General features: G+C 44.1%; 1 protein-coding gene across 1 annotated transcript; it reads right to left on the reverse strand.

Moving 5' to 3' along the window:
* Positions 1 to 231: 231 nt before the first annotated feature.
* On the reverse strand, positions 232 to 13,189 carry CFAP20 (cilia and flagella associated protein 20). The gene is made up of 6 exons (XM_007107025.3): positions 12,854 to 13,189; positions 3,266 to 3,345; positions 2,450 to 2,561; positions 1,646 to 1,834; positions 1,165 to 1,275; positions 232 to 653 (listed from the first exon to the last, which is right to left on the reverse strand). Exons 1-6 carry the CDS (start codon positions 12,935 to 12,937, stop codon positions 648 to 650), a joined length of 582 nt encoding a protein of 193 aa, XP_007107087.1. The 5' UTR covers positions 12,938 to 13,189; the 3' UTR covers positions 232 to 647.
* Positions 13,190 to 13,704: the final 515 nt, after the last annotated feature.

A 13,704-nucleotide genomic window follows, 5' to 3' on the forward strand; every position in this document is an offset into this window, starting at 1 on the left:
CCACCCCTCAGTAAGATGATTCTACTGGTGATACACTATTCAGTTTCTTTCCATTTAGTTTATCCTGGAAGTTGTTCCAAATCTGTATCTATAGATGTCTTGTTCTTCAAGTGCTTATTGTAAGCTATTTCACAGCATGAATGTATGGGATGTTGTTTGGAAAGAGTTCTATTTTCATACCATAAAGAAAGAGAAATGTCACCATTAAAAAAGACACAAACTAAGAACAAATTTACAAACCAAGAATATAACATTTTATTCATTTCCGGATTATGAGTATTACACAGCATATACATATATTTAGATAATATATAAAAGAACAAACCATAGAAAGAAATATTGGTCTGAAATTGCCTTTACGGGACATCTTTAATTCCGTAAGTTCATGGTAAATGTATCTCCCCACACACCGAGGCAGGCAGCAAGATAAACTCTGGCATTCACGTATCAAAGGACAGCTTATCCCCCACTGTACTTACAATGCACAGCACGGTCACTGGTAGCCACGACCAGGGACGCCAAGAAGTAGGTAAAACAACCGCAGCACAGTGAACTAATATAAATATTTGTTTTTTGCATTGTCCTCCAGACAGTTTCCTTTTTAAACTGAGTCACATCCAGGGTCTATCCCTTGAGTTGCATTCCAGTTATTGCTGGAGGGGAAAGAAAAAAAATAGAACAAAGGTATCAGTTTAAGTTATTAGAAAACAGACGGTCAGTACCACTGACCCCCTACCTCTAGTGGCACTCAAGGGGATGCTGGACTGTGGGGAGATGCATATGTGTCACCAGTGGGCAGGCATGTAAGCACCCATCGTAGTGTCAGAGGGGACAGATCGGCTGATAGTAATTTGGGGCTGATGAAGAGGCTCAGATGGAGATATTCTGCAAGGAGGGCCTGGGAGCAGGAAGGAGCAGGATGCCCCCCAGGAGGGACAGTATCACTTCATGGAGGTGAGACAGCAGTAAAAGAACATTTCATGGGATCATTCCTGATTCAGTGCTGGTGGTGGAAGACCTAAGATCTTATGATGTAAAAGTCCTCCATACTCCACGTCAACAGAGAGAGAGGCTCTGCAGCTGAACTTGTAGAACAGAGCACTTTCCAGGGACACAGTTTCTCCAACTCACTGTCTGGCCTTCCTCTGAGGAAAGCTGGCTTACCTTTGCCTTATTCTGAACTGGGAGATACAGTTTGAACTCTGCTGGCAGTTCGTCTTCTGAGTAGAGTCTGTCTGAGAAGTAAACCCGGCGGATGCGACAGTTTGCATGGATCTGTGGATGCAAGACTTAAAATAAGTCTCTTAAAATAAGACACAAAATATGATGGTCTTTCCTCCTTTCCTGATTTTCCTTGAGCCCCCCGCATGGTGCTGTCAAAGCTTCACCTCTTTGGCATCTCCTCAGAGTGGCTTAGGGGTAGATTCTGACAAAAGGAAGATTTTACTTGCTGTATTCTCCCACTGTATCTGAGCAGACTCCTGAGTAGGTCCTGGGCCTCTCTGAGGTGAAAGCCCCCTGGACAGTGACTTGGGAACTTTAGCCAGAAACCCACACTGTTCTGTCACCTGGGTCACAAGCCAGTAACAAACAGAGGCTAGACCCCTCTCCCATTCGGGGCTCTATCTGGAAAAGGAGCCAGTACCTGCACCCTGAGGGTCTCAATGTAATTTGTGCCATATGCCCGCCGAGTGAAGTCTGACAGGTTGAACTGAATCTGGTTCCAGCCGTCATCCAGCCGCATGGGCATGGTACAGATGAAGGGTTTGACCCTGGTGGTGCTCTGGTAGTTACTTGCCCGAAACCGCCGACGCACATTCTTGTCATCTAGTACCTATGAGATATAGAGAAGAATCACATTAACTCCATCTTGGAAGAAGCAAACAACCTCGATAAGACAAGGACTTGAAACTCCCACAGCCTGGTTTCCCAAGGCTGAGACCCAAGGGAGAATAAACAAACCAGATACAGGTCACACTGGATGCAGACGGCCCGGAAGTAGCTAGTTTATCTTGTCTGTTGCCAAGACAACCCCAGCTGCTTATGACATATGACACATGCATCAGGTCCCCAGACCATAGCATGATTCCATAAACATTCTTCCCTTTGAAAAGTTAAAAAAGCTAGACTTGAGACCAACAATAGCCCAGTATTAAATAGTAACTTCCCAAATGGACACTACTCTAACCCTCAAGCTTTGAACTCTTGTAGCTATTGATTAGATTTTCTAGATGCTTACTGCTGCTTTTAAAACTTGGCATTAAACTTTGATTAATAATACCAAAATTATGCCATAATAATAATGGGTGCATCAAGTGTACAGCAGAGGCAGAAAAGAATACATACAAAAGGATAAAGATACTTTCCTGCGGCCACTTTTTTCCTATAAATTGACAGGACACCTCTTTGGTATAGCCAAGAGGGTAGAGATGCATGTGCACATACTTACCTGTACTTCAAAGGTAAAATATTTCTTCAGGTTTTTGATAATCATGACAAGGAAGGGAAGTTTAATTCCCAATGTTTTCTTTGGGTCTGCAGGACATGTGATATATGTGGTGCTGTAGAAAGAGGAAACACCAATAAACACACTACTTGTCTTTTCCTTTGTGGTATGCACAGCAATAACACTCAGTCCAAGAGGATAAATTGGAAGGCAGATCTAAAAGATCCAGATATGTCATCCAATGATCCCTCAACCCTTAAGTTAAGCTAATGCGTTAAAAAAACTCTGAAACAAAAGCTTAACATAGCACTAGACATCAACAATAAAATATCTGAAAAACAAAGCCAGACCAGTGGATCTGGAAGTTCTTCCAGTGAAAAAAGATTTAATTCTGGTCTAAGAAACTATCAAATGATAGAAAACCAAAACTAAGACCATTGTAACACTGAAAACTACCCTGGCCACCCACTGGATAATTACTGTAAACCCATACCTCCACATAAATACATCTGGGTTAAATATTAATAACTAAGACTTATACAGCACTGACTAAGTGCTAAGCAGGTTTTAAGTGTTTTATACACATTCACTTACTTAATCTTCACAATAATTCTACAAGGAAGATGTACTGTTATTATCCCTATTTCACAGGTGAGGAAACTAAAGCCTGGGGGATTAAGTAACTTGCCCAAGGTGAGCTCTAAGTAGGAGAGCTGGATTCACACCAGGCAGTCTGACTCCGCAGTCCATGCTATTAACCTCTATGATGTACTACCTCCTGGCATTCCATGTCTCTGGGAGAACAGAGTGGCAACCTACCTGACATTTGTTCCTTCAATCTCTAGCACCAGGGACTGGATGTCATTATCAGTGATTCTTTTGATGTGGCCATTCCGTACCTACAAGGGATGAAATTAAACTGGTTAGTACTGAAATATCAACAAATAACTCTGTTAAGATTTTGAAGGCTGAATGGGACTATTTAAAGCAGCGGTCCCCAACCTCTTTGGCACCAGGGACCGGTTGTGTGGAAGACAATTCTTGCACGGACCGGGGTTGGGGGTGGGGTGGGATACGGCGGTTCAGGCGATAATGCGAGCGATGCAGAGCAGCAGATGAAGCGTCCCCGGCTCGCCCGCCGCTTACCTCCTGCTGTGCTGCCCGGTTCCAAATAGGCAGCGGACCAGTACCCGTCCGCGGCCCGGGGGTTGGGGACCCCTGATTTAAAGAAAACCACAGTAGCCCAAAGGGCGTAACACAGAAGTTTGTGACACAATATGTTAAAGCTTATGTGAAAGTAAGCCATGCTATTATTACCTCTATACAGGGCCCAATCAACCACCACAGGAATTGCAGGCAATTTGGCTATCTATAAATCAGGACAAATTTCTTCCCAAAGAAATCAACTCAATTTAGATCCAGCTAACGTTTACCAAGCGTCTACTATACACTAGGAACATTCCTAACAACAACGAGCTCAGTCCTAACAACAACAACAAAAATCGCAAGGTCACTGGTGTTGTTTCCACTTTACAGACGTGGACACTGACACTCAGGGAATGCAGATGACAGACCCTAAGAAAGAGGGGCAGGATTAACGACCAGGCTTTCCACTGCCCTACACTGCCTCACATAGTTCTCTGGCCAGAAAGGCCAAATGCTGAGTGTCTCTGAGAGGGAGGGTAGCAACCAAAAAACGAATGTATTACCACCCCAGGTTTACTCCTACTTCATGCTTCCTTATCTTCTTTTCCCTAAGTTTCTACTTTTTCAAGTATGAATTCAAGTCCCATCTGTGCCACACACAGAAGCCTTCTTTAGCATTTTCAGCCTACACTGACCTCTCTTCTCTCTGATTCATTTTTCTTGCTCATGTAGCCTAGACTACATAATTTAGCACTTCATCCTACATTGTTTTGCATTGTTTGCTGCATATGTAGGAGGAATATGATGGAGAGGAATCAATTTTCGATACGGATTCCTCCTCTCAAAACATATTTAGGAAAGCACAATTATCTTCAAGCATTACACCCAAGCACCTTATATGGACAGAGCAGAGACATGCAAAGGCACTTCTGAGACAGGGCTGGACTGTTACGGCTGAATGTATTAACACATGAAAAAGATCAACCAGGTTTAGAACCGGATGCATCAGAATGACAAGCATGTGGTCTTTTTCTAGGTATAGTGAAAACAGCTGCCTGTGCTGTCATATTCAACAACTCATCCTGTGGCTTTCCATGAGACTTGCATATGGGGAGAGAATACAGCATTGAGTCTGATAGTTGTATTGTTCAACACAATTATTAATAATACGGCATCCTGTCTTTAGACATCAGTCTCTGTGTGCTCTGTTCCTGTTAATTTGATCCACTTGTGGTGTGTGTGGTATTCCCCAGGTAACATCTGATATCACTGCCCATCTTTTTCTGCCAGATGCAACTGAGTCTTGTCTCCTCAAAAAAGTATAAGCTGAAGGGTAAGGACCACGTATTAAACATCATTTATATGTTCTATAATGCTTAGTACTCTGCTAGGCATAAACTAAGCATTCAAATATTTGCTGACTTCTGGAATTTGTCACCCTAAGAGTTGGCACATATGAAGAGATTCAAGGAGGATTTTTCAAAAATTCCTGGATAACATATCCACCATGGGCTATTATGGGAAGCCAGAGATCCTAAGGTATATCACAAAGCCAGTGAGGTTACCAGCATAAAGAATGCCTTCCCACAAATCATCCTTTGGTACCCATTGTCAGACACAGAATGCTGGGTGGATGGGCCCCAGATCTCTGCCAGTGTAGCATTTCTGGATTCTCAAGTCACAAACATCACATTGAAGTGCTTCTCAAACAAAGCTGGCGACATCCAATGCCCTCCTGCTTTGAATTCTGGGCCTCTTTCCAAGGGAGATTAAAAGCACAAAGACTTGGATCACAAAGACTTGTAGCACATGCCAACACTGCCCACCTCATTCCCCATATAAATGCTCCCGAAGTGGCAATATTCCTCCTCTATTTGCTAGCCCACAGCTGCTGTGGAAAATCAGGCAGACTTCCTGGTAAAAGAGGAATTCATCAAGAAATTTTTCCATATAATATGTTGCAGGCACACTGATAAGAGCTGACAGTATCCCAACAAGATGCAAACACTAATTTTATAACATACCACTAATTATTCTGTATAACTTCATTCTTTCTTAAAAAGGTACCGAATGCAACAAACCACAGATGGTTAAATTGAAAGGATTAAGTAATTAGGGTCCAAAGACTACTATTGCTAAAAGGCAACACGTTGCAATTTATCCAACATTGTAAGTGGGACCTCAGATCTTACATCCTGGAAGGTCTCTCTGACCACAGTCACAGGAAGCCTCCCTCAGCTCCAGGAAACCCAGCCAGATTTCACAGGGAGGAAATGTTAGGACATTTGCCTTCTGCCCATCTCAAAGTTTATAGCACTCCAGTAAATGTGACTACTCAGGTCTTTACAGAAGAAAACAATGCCTTACACTGCACACAGAAGCCGAAAGACTAAAAGCCAAAACAGACTTTGTATATTCTTATACTTCTGTCCCAGAGGCAAACTAACTTTCAGTGAGACTGTCAGTAACTTCTTAAGAGAAATTTCTTTCACAACACATAAAGTACCACACTCACAAACTTAATTCTTACAAAATTAATTAACGTAGCCCGTAAAACACGAGAACCCAGAGGGGGAAAAGGCAGCTTTTTTGAAGGAATGTCCAACAGTCTCTCTAGAGTTTTAACCTGCCTAGTGGCGAGAACAGTTTAAATAGAGCTTTGCCCAAGGAGAAAGTTCAGTCCTCAAAGAAGAAAAGTATTCTCATATCACAAGCTGCCGGAGCTTTAAAATCAAATTATGTTGATTTCTTAGTGAATTATGATTTTTCTTCTTTATTAAGTTCAAAGGGCTGTAAATACAAATTCACTGGAAGAAGAGTGGAGCTGGGGGTGCAATTAACCAGAGATATGGGTGGGAAACGTCCCCAGACTTCCCTCTAGGCTCTAAAACTACGATCAAAGGAGAAAGAGAGGTGGACAATTTGGGGCAAGGCCTCCCAACCACCCTGGCAATCTGGCTGTCACTGCCTTAAGTTGTAAAGGTCTTCCAGGAAGCAAGCCCCTCCCCAGTCCAGCTTCTGACAAACATGTATAACAAGACACATGGACTCAGAAAGCATCAACTTCCTTTCCTTAGCTTCTTCCAGTTCAGAGGCTACTAGGCAGGCCTGGCTTTGAAATGAAGATAAAATGAACTGGTCAGCATTTATTGCACATGGTGGAAGTAGGTTTTATTTTACTTCCCTCTCTAAATTAGAAAGTGCCTATTGTTTTTGACTTGCTAATTTTTTTTATTTCATGACACATTCCTGTAGTGTGGCCTATGAGTGTTTCATTCCTCCAAAATAATGATAATAAATAAAGCCAATCTTACATTTTTTAATTTCATGAACTCCCACCCACCCCCGCCCGGCCCCAACTATGAGGTAGAGGTACTTTAGAAGCTTCAGAACCCAGGCTACTGGCAATTAACAATCAGAATGGTTCTCAGCCTCTGCAGGCACCAGGAAGGGAACCTTCAAGCCCTTTTTTGCAGTCACTCTCCCAGGCTTTCCATGGTTGCTGGGACAACTAATAAAGAACACTGATTTTTTTTCCCCCCAATGTAAGCCCCAGGAAGGAGGGTCAAAGCTGAGGGGGGAAAATACTACTGGGATAGGGAGGAAGCTGGCCAACGCTCTATATTTCGTCAAGTGCTTTAAAAATAACACGAGTTGTATCCGTTCCCTACTCCCACCTTTCTTTTTTGTGGCTCCACCCACTTATCCTGGCAGACAGCTGAGCCCTCAGCCATCTGGCATCCTAGTCTTAATGACACATGTTCCAATTTACATTAAGCCTTTAGAGCTGTCCGTTTCAGCAGCAAAGTTTCTGCCCTGAGCTAGGGGCTGGGCTCTAAGTCAGAACACAGGCAGAGGGCGACCTCTGTGGGGAGAGCTGGGCATAGCTCTGTCTCCAGCCCTGGGCCTTGTAGGCTTCAGTGGGTTAAAGGCTTCTCTCCCTTTGCGGCACTTAACAGGGACTATCCAAACAGCAGACAGGCAACTTTGGACATTTACAAACAGCCCTTTAGTTAAAGTAAGGACAATTATATGTATTGCTAACCAGTCTCTTCCTAAGAATGCCTTGAAAGGGCAAGTGTAACTAAAACCCAGGCCCTTGCCCAATTATAGTAAAAGCTGTTTTTTGGAAAAATGAATAACATCCTCAGATTGACCCAGGGATAATCTGAAAAAAATAGTTTTAGTACTTTCATGTCCAAATGCTCTCAATTCTACTACTAGAAATTTAACATGTACCAACAAGATTTGCTAATTAAAAGTTAGGGTGTGGGAACTTTTTTTCTGGAGAGAGACTTTGTTCATTTTTAAAATTAGGAACTGGGAATGGGAATCTAATATTCTCCAGCAACAGCCACAAAAACTCTGGTTCTAATATTTCGTTTGGGAATGGGGAGGATCAGCAGCAGAGAAAGAAAGGTGAGCAGAAGAGAGAGAAGCTTGTATGAATTAACAATCTCATGTAGTAGATTTTTAGGGTATTACCAGTAAAGTCTGAAAGTTACATGTTTTACACAGGCATAAGTGGGAAAAGAACCTCCTGGTATTTTCTTTACAAACCGGAAGTAATGTTTACATTAAACATAAAAAATCCTTTAATAATGTAGTATTTGCTGATCCCAGAAGTTAAGGGAGCATTAAGAAATCCCTAATTTCTGCTAAACTCTTGGTTTGAAAAATTACAAAGGTCTCTATCAGGAAGCTTACCGTCCAGCCAGGAATACAGATCTTGAGAAGCTAATTTCAAGTATGATGAGAAGGAAGTAGAGGTTCTATAAGTGGATATAAATTAACTTAACCTGAGGAAGTACCTTTGAGCTGAGACCTAGAGACTAATGAAGAGGGGTAGGAGTGGGTCCCAGCGGAGGGGCCGGCAAGTACAAAAGCCTAAAGCAGGGAGAGAACAGACTTCTTTCAGGTTCAGTAGGAGGTCAATACTAGAAGGGGGATCCTGTGGGACGTCAGCCTGGAGAACTAGTTAAGCAGGTACCAGATCACAGTCTGTGTGGCCTTAGAGCCATGTTAAGGTTTTGGATTGGGAAAGCCATGGTACACTGACTAAATTATTCTCATTTCAGAAGTCTGGAGTTACTGTACTTCCTATTCCTAGGCATCTGAATATTGGGCTCAGTTATAAATTTTTCACTTACTCTTGAGCAAATGCCTCAGTTCCCTGCCCTATTTAATACTGTGTGCCATAACTGTTGCTAAGCATTTATATACATCTTCATTTAATCTCCATAACCATGAGAAGGAGGTGGATTACAAGATGAGAGAACTGAGTAGTTAAGTACTTGCCCAAGGTTACACAGCACAGGACATATGACAGAGCCAGGACGCAAATCCAGGGTGTCTGACCACACTCTGGCACTGGGGTTTCAAGGTAAGATACTATTCTTCCCCCTAAGGAACCTGTAGTCTAGTGGGAGATGTAAAATAAATAGGCAACTGCCATTCAGCGTGATATAGAGCACCACAGGAGCACACAGGAGACATAAACATTATTTCATTGGGAACTTAAGCTGAGATTTGAAGGATGAGATGGGGGAAGGGGCTGAGAACTTCAGAGTGTCAGATAAATGCAGGTATTGCAAATGTAGCCACACCCCCAAAACGAATTTGCAAATTAACTGTTATTATGAATATGGCATTCACTCCTCATATTCATAAGGAGACACAGAGCCTAAATGAAGCCAAACCTAAGTTTTCAAAGACTGCTCTTCACCGTAAACAAATAACAGAAATTCTCTCTCCATAAACTCAGGAAGGAGAATAGTAAAGTTTTGTGAAATCAAAATATGTAACAACTAAAAACAGGCACTTAGAGCCAATATGTACCTACTAGCAGAGGGCAGGGTCATTTCTAGATAAATGTGGACAGTCCTTCCCTCCCTCTATCATACTTTGCCCTTATTACAGCTTTGCCTTATTCGGAATCATGGGAGTGGGGAAAATGTCTTCTCTTCCCTAACTTTGTATCTCCCCAGATCTACACAATGCCTGTCACTTAGCTGTTGCTCAATAAATCTTTGATAAGAATATCAGTTCCCAGTGCTTCCCCTTCTGGACTGGATTCCCAACACTTTCTGAGGACTTTATAATACAGCTGAGTAAAGGAACACATACACCAAAGCCTATGGATCTGGCCCCAAACTTGCCTTTTTTCCTCCCTTTCCTTCTCTTGCCTCAAGGGGGAAAAATTCACAGATAAACACTTTTCAATCTAGTCTAAATAAGAACAGTAGAAACATATAATTCACTTTTACCATTATGAGAATTTTGCTTAAAATGAGTGTTCCTCTAAAGGTTTTCTTTGCCAAAATGTCTGCTTAATTTACTCCATGCAACCCTGCCAGTCGATCGAACAATGTTTTCACACAGGTTTATGTCATTAGGGTACCATCCGACCTCTAGTGGTGTTGTTAAGGGACACAGTGCACCATGGTTACTTTGCTTTTATATTCCGTGTGCAAACATGTTGACTACTCAAAAAGCTGCATTTGAAAAATAAAACACACTACAAAAGATCAAGCCCAGAACGGTTAAAATGGGGCAACTCTGATAAAAGTTTCACCTGATAGAAATGCTGAGGCCTCTCTACCGCTGGAATTCTTTGTGTTGGTAAGTTCTCTGACCTGCTCTGAAAACCTCTCCTCCTAGATCAAGCCCCATTCTCTGTATCAACTGCCTTATACTGACACTCTGGTTACAATCCCAAATTCAACTGGCATACAATCCACTCTCTCCTTGCCTTTGGACAGTCCAAAATTAAGTCAAGCCACAGCTGAGAAGCCATCATCTTTACAAAGTTCCCAGGTACACTCATTCCGGGTTCTCTTCGTAGAGGTACAATTTCGGAGTTTAAACTGTTTTTTATTCCAATGTGAACAAAACCATGGAACTGAAAAACTCAGTAAAATGTAGGAAAACAGTTAAGGAACTGCTCTCTCGGGTAATAAGTAACTCTTGGCATTAGCTCTAGTTTGTGGACAGAATCACTGTGAAAGAGGAGAGCTGGTGAGATTTCTCACACATGCATAAGGCCAAACTCATTACATTCAGATCTTTCAACTATCTTATAAAAATGACACTGTGGGGCTTCCCTTGTGGCGCAGTGGTTGAGAGTCCGCCTGCCGATGCAGGGGGCACGGGTTCGTGCCCCGGTCCGGGAAGATTCCACATGCCGCGGAGCTCCCTGGTGGCGCAGTGGTTGAGAGTCCGCCTGCCGATGCAGGGGACACGGGTTCGTGCCCCGGTCCGGGAAGATTCCACATGCCGCGGAGCGGCTGGGCCCGTGCGCCACAACGACTGATCCTGCGCGTCCGAAGCCTGTGCTCCTCAACGGGAGAGACCACGGCAGTGAGAGGCCCTTGTACCATTTAAAAAAAAAAAAAAAAAAAAAGACATCGTGAACACACCATCCCCAAAGCTGCTCTCAGAAAGCAGAATTCCCTAGTGGCAACAGGCAGAAGGCTGTCCATGTTCTCTCCTAATCTCTATGTGGCCCCAAACCTTCATCTGTGGATAAGGGAAGACAGGGAATTGTTCTGAGATGATATTCAAAATTCTTGGCCTCATTACCAATGAACTGCTTATTTAGATTATCCTACATTCTTCTCTGTAAGAACAGCATTCAACATACCACCTCTCTCCATTGTCCCCGAAGGAGTGCAGTACTTAGGTTATACCCTAAATCACCTGTCTTCCAATGTAGAGTGCTTTATATAGTTTTTTTTTACATCTTTATTGCAGTATAACTGTTTTACAATAGTGTGTTAGTTTGCCACAACGACTGATCCTGCGCGTCCGAAGCCTGTGCTCCTCAACGGGAGAGACCACGGCAGTGAGAGGCCCTTGTACCATTTAAAAAAAAAAAAAAAAAAAAGACATCGTGAACACACCATCCCCAAAGCTGCTCTCAGAAAGCAGAATTCCCTAGTGGCAACAGGCAGAAGGCTGTCCATGTTCTCTCCTAATCTCTATGTGGCCCCAAACCTTCATCTGTGGATAAGGGAAGACAGGGAATTGTTCTGAGATGATATTCAAAATTCTTGGCCTCATTACCAATGAACTGCTTATTTAGATTATCCTACATTCTTCTCTGTAAGAACAGCATTCAACATACCACCTCTCTCCATTGTCCCCGAAGGAGTGCAGTACTTAGGTTATACCCTAAATCACCTGTCTTCCAATGTAGAGTGCTTTATATAGTTTTTTTTTACATCTTTATTGCAGTATAACTGTTTTACAATAGTGTGTTAGTTTCTCCTTTACAACAAAGTGAATCAGTTATACATATACATATGTTCCCATAGAGTGCTTTATATTAACTTATATTCAAAAAAGGGTACAGATGACTGGGAATTTGCATGAGAAAGGAAATATCAAAGTAATTAAATGCAGACCAACTCATAGATTGCTAGGCACACATGTCCCCAATCAACAGCTCCAAAAAGTGGGCAGGGTCACCACCTCCCACAGTCAATGAAAGTTATCATTTAGTGGATGCCTGAATAAAGATGATGAGGCTTGTACTTGGCGTTCAGCTTTTTAACCCAGACAACACTTTATCACCATTTTGCAATTTCCCTGATGGAGATCAGCCACTGAAGGCAGAGTACAGACCCCAAGTCACAGTGAGTGTGGAGCAGGTGCCAAAGGCCACCGAATTCCGGCTTGGTTGGGATCAGTGGGAGGAAGGGAGCAAATGAATGAAACCCAAACATAACTGAGTTCTGGCTGTGCCTCTATAAGGAGGCCTGGAACAAAGGCTCTGTGTCTAGTGCCCAGCACAGTGCCTGGTACAACAAAGGATATCAGTAAATATTTGTGAAATCAGTGAACAGCGGTTCCTTTCATCTGCGCGTTCCATTTCACAGCGGTTCCTTTCATCTGCGCGTTCCCGAAGCAACCTCACGTGAGTTTACGCTTTTCATGCCGTGAGACGGGCACTATCGATCCCACCATATAGATGCGGAAACCGAGGCTGAGGAACCGACTGACCCAGTCAAGTCTGCGGCGAGGGACCACTATCCTAACCACACTACTGCCGCAGGACACTTAAACCCCAGGCACGCCCACCCCACAATGCACCCCCCGATGCTTACACGACGCCCCCACCTCGCGCCTCAGTCACGCCAGGCTGGGGAGAGGGGACAGCAGAGACCGCCCGGCCTCCCCCAGGCGCCAGTTCGACATAACTACCCGCTACCCCGGGCCCAGCCCCGGGACCCCGCGCCGCCTCCGCCCCCAACCCCTGACCTTTTTGTCCCAGATTTGCAGGGGCTTGCTGCCAATGCTGTAGAGGATAGAAAGGAAGCCGCTCTGGAACGTGTTCTTGAACATCTCGCTCGCGGCCTTCTCCTCAGCCGCGCCGAAGCCGACCTAAATATGGGCACCAAGTGGCGAAGGCAAAACGGGGGCTGGCCCTGGTCCGAAGAAGGTACGCTGCGCTCCTGACCTCCCGACCGGTAGCCACAGACAGCTGGAGTTGGACGCCTGACGCTACGTCCGTGAACTTCAGGTCCAATAAGAACTAAGACACCTCAACACGGAAACCACAGCAACTACCGCCCGCGCCGTTCTCCCCTCCTTAAATGGAGGCGGCGGCCGCCCGCTGCCTGCGATGGATCCCTCCGCCCACTTGAGCCCGCCCCCTGAGAGCGCTGAGCCCAATCCCGCCACAGGGCTCACAGACTTCCTGTTCCTTCCGCTCTTAAGCCCCGCCCTAGTTCCGCCTCCTCGTGAAAAGAACTCCTTTGCCAAGGGACTATTTTCCCATCGTTGTCCCATAGCTGCTTTTAGAAAGCGGAAGGAGACAGGATTATAGAATATGTTGTTAGTCCTACGTGCTGTCATGGGAACCTGGCGGGGGTGGGGTCAAAGCGCGTGAAGGCCAGACCCCGCCGCCTAAAAGGGCTAGGAGGAGTTACAAAGGCAAAAGAAAAGTGAGGAAAGGCATGGAAGGTGGCTCGGTTAAGCTTACCTGGTGTCCTGCGAATGACAAATAAATACTTGTTGGCCGAGTACTGGATAAGGTTACAGCAGCTAACCAGTATTGCGCACTAACTGTGGTAAATGCCTTATAGGCATCTGCTTTAATTATTGACAGG

The sequence above is a fragment of the Physeter macrocephalus genome, chromosome 17 (genome assembly GCF_002837175.3).
Source record: "Physeter macrocephalus isolate SW-GA chromosome 17, ASM283717v5, whole genome shotgun sequence".
Lineage (NCBI taxonomy): Eukaryota > Metazoa > Chordata > Mammalia > Artiodactyla > Physeteridae > Physeter > Physeter macrocephalus.

Bases quoted from the DNA above. Each gene is read 5' to 3' on its own strand.
- CFAP20 (XM_007107025.3), bottom strand. From the start codon at position 12,937: ATGTTCAAGAACACGTTCCAGAGCGGCTTCCTTTCTATCCTCTACAGC. The intron at 3,346-12,853 runs GTCAGGGGTTGG...CATCCCTTGTAG, and splicing joins TGCAAATCTGGGACAAAAAG to GTACGGAATGGCCACATCAA. The intron at 2,562-3,265 runs GTAGGTTGCCAC...CTCTTTCTACAG, and splicing joins ATTGAAGGAACAAATGTCAG to CACCACATATATCACATGTC.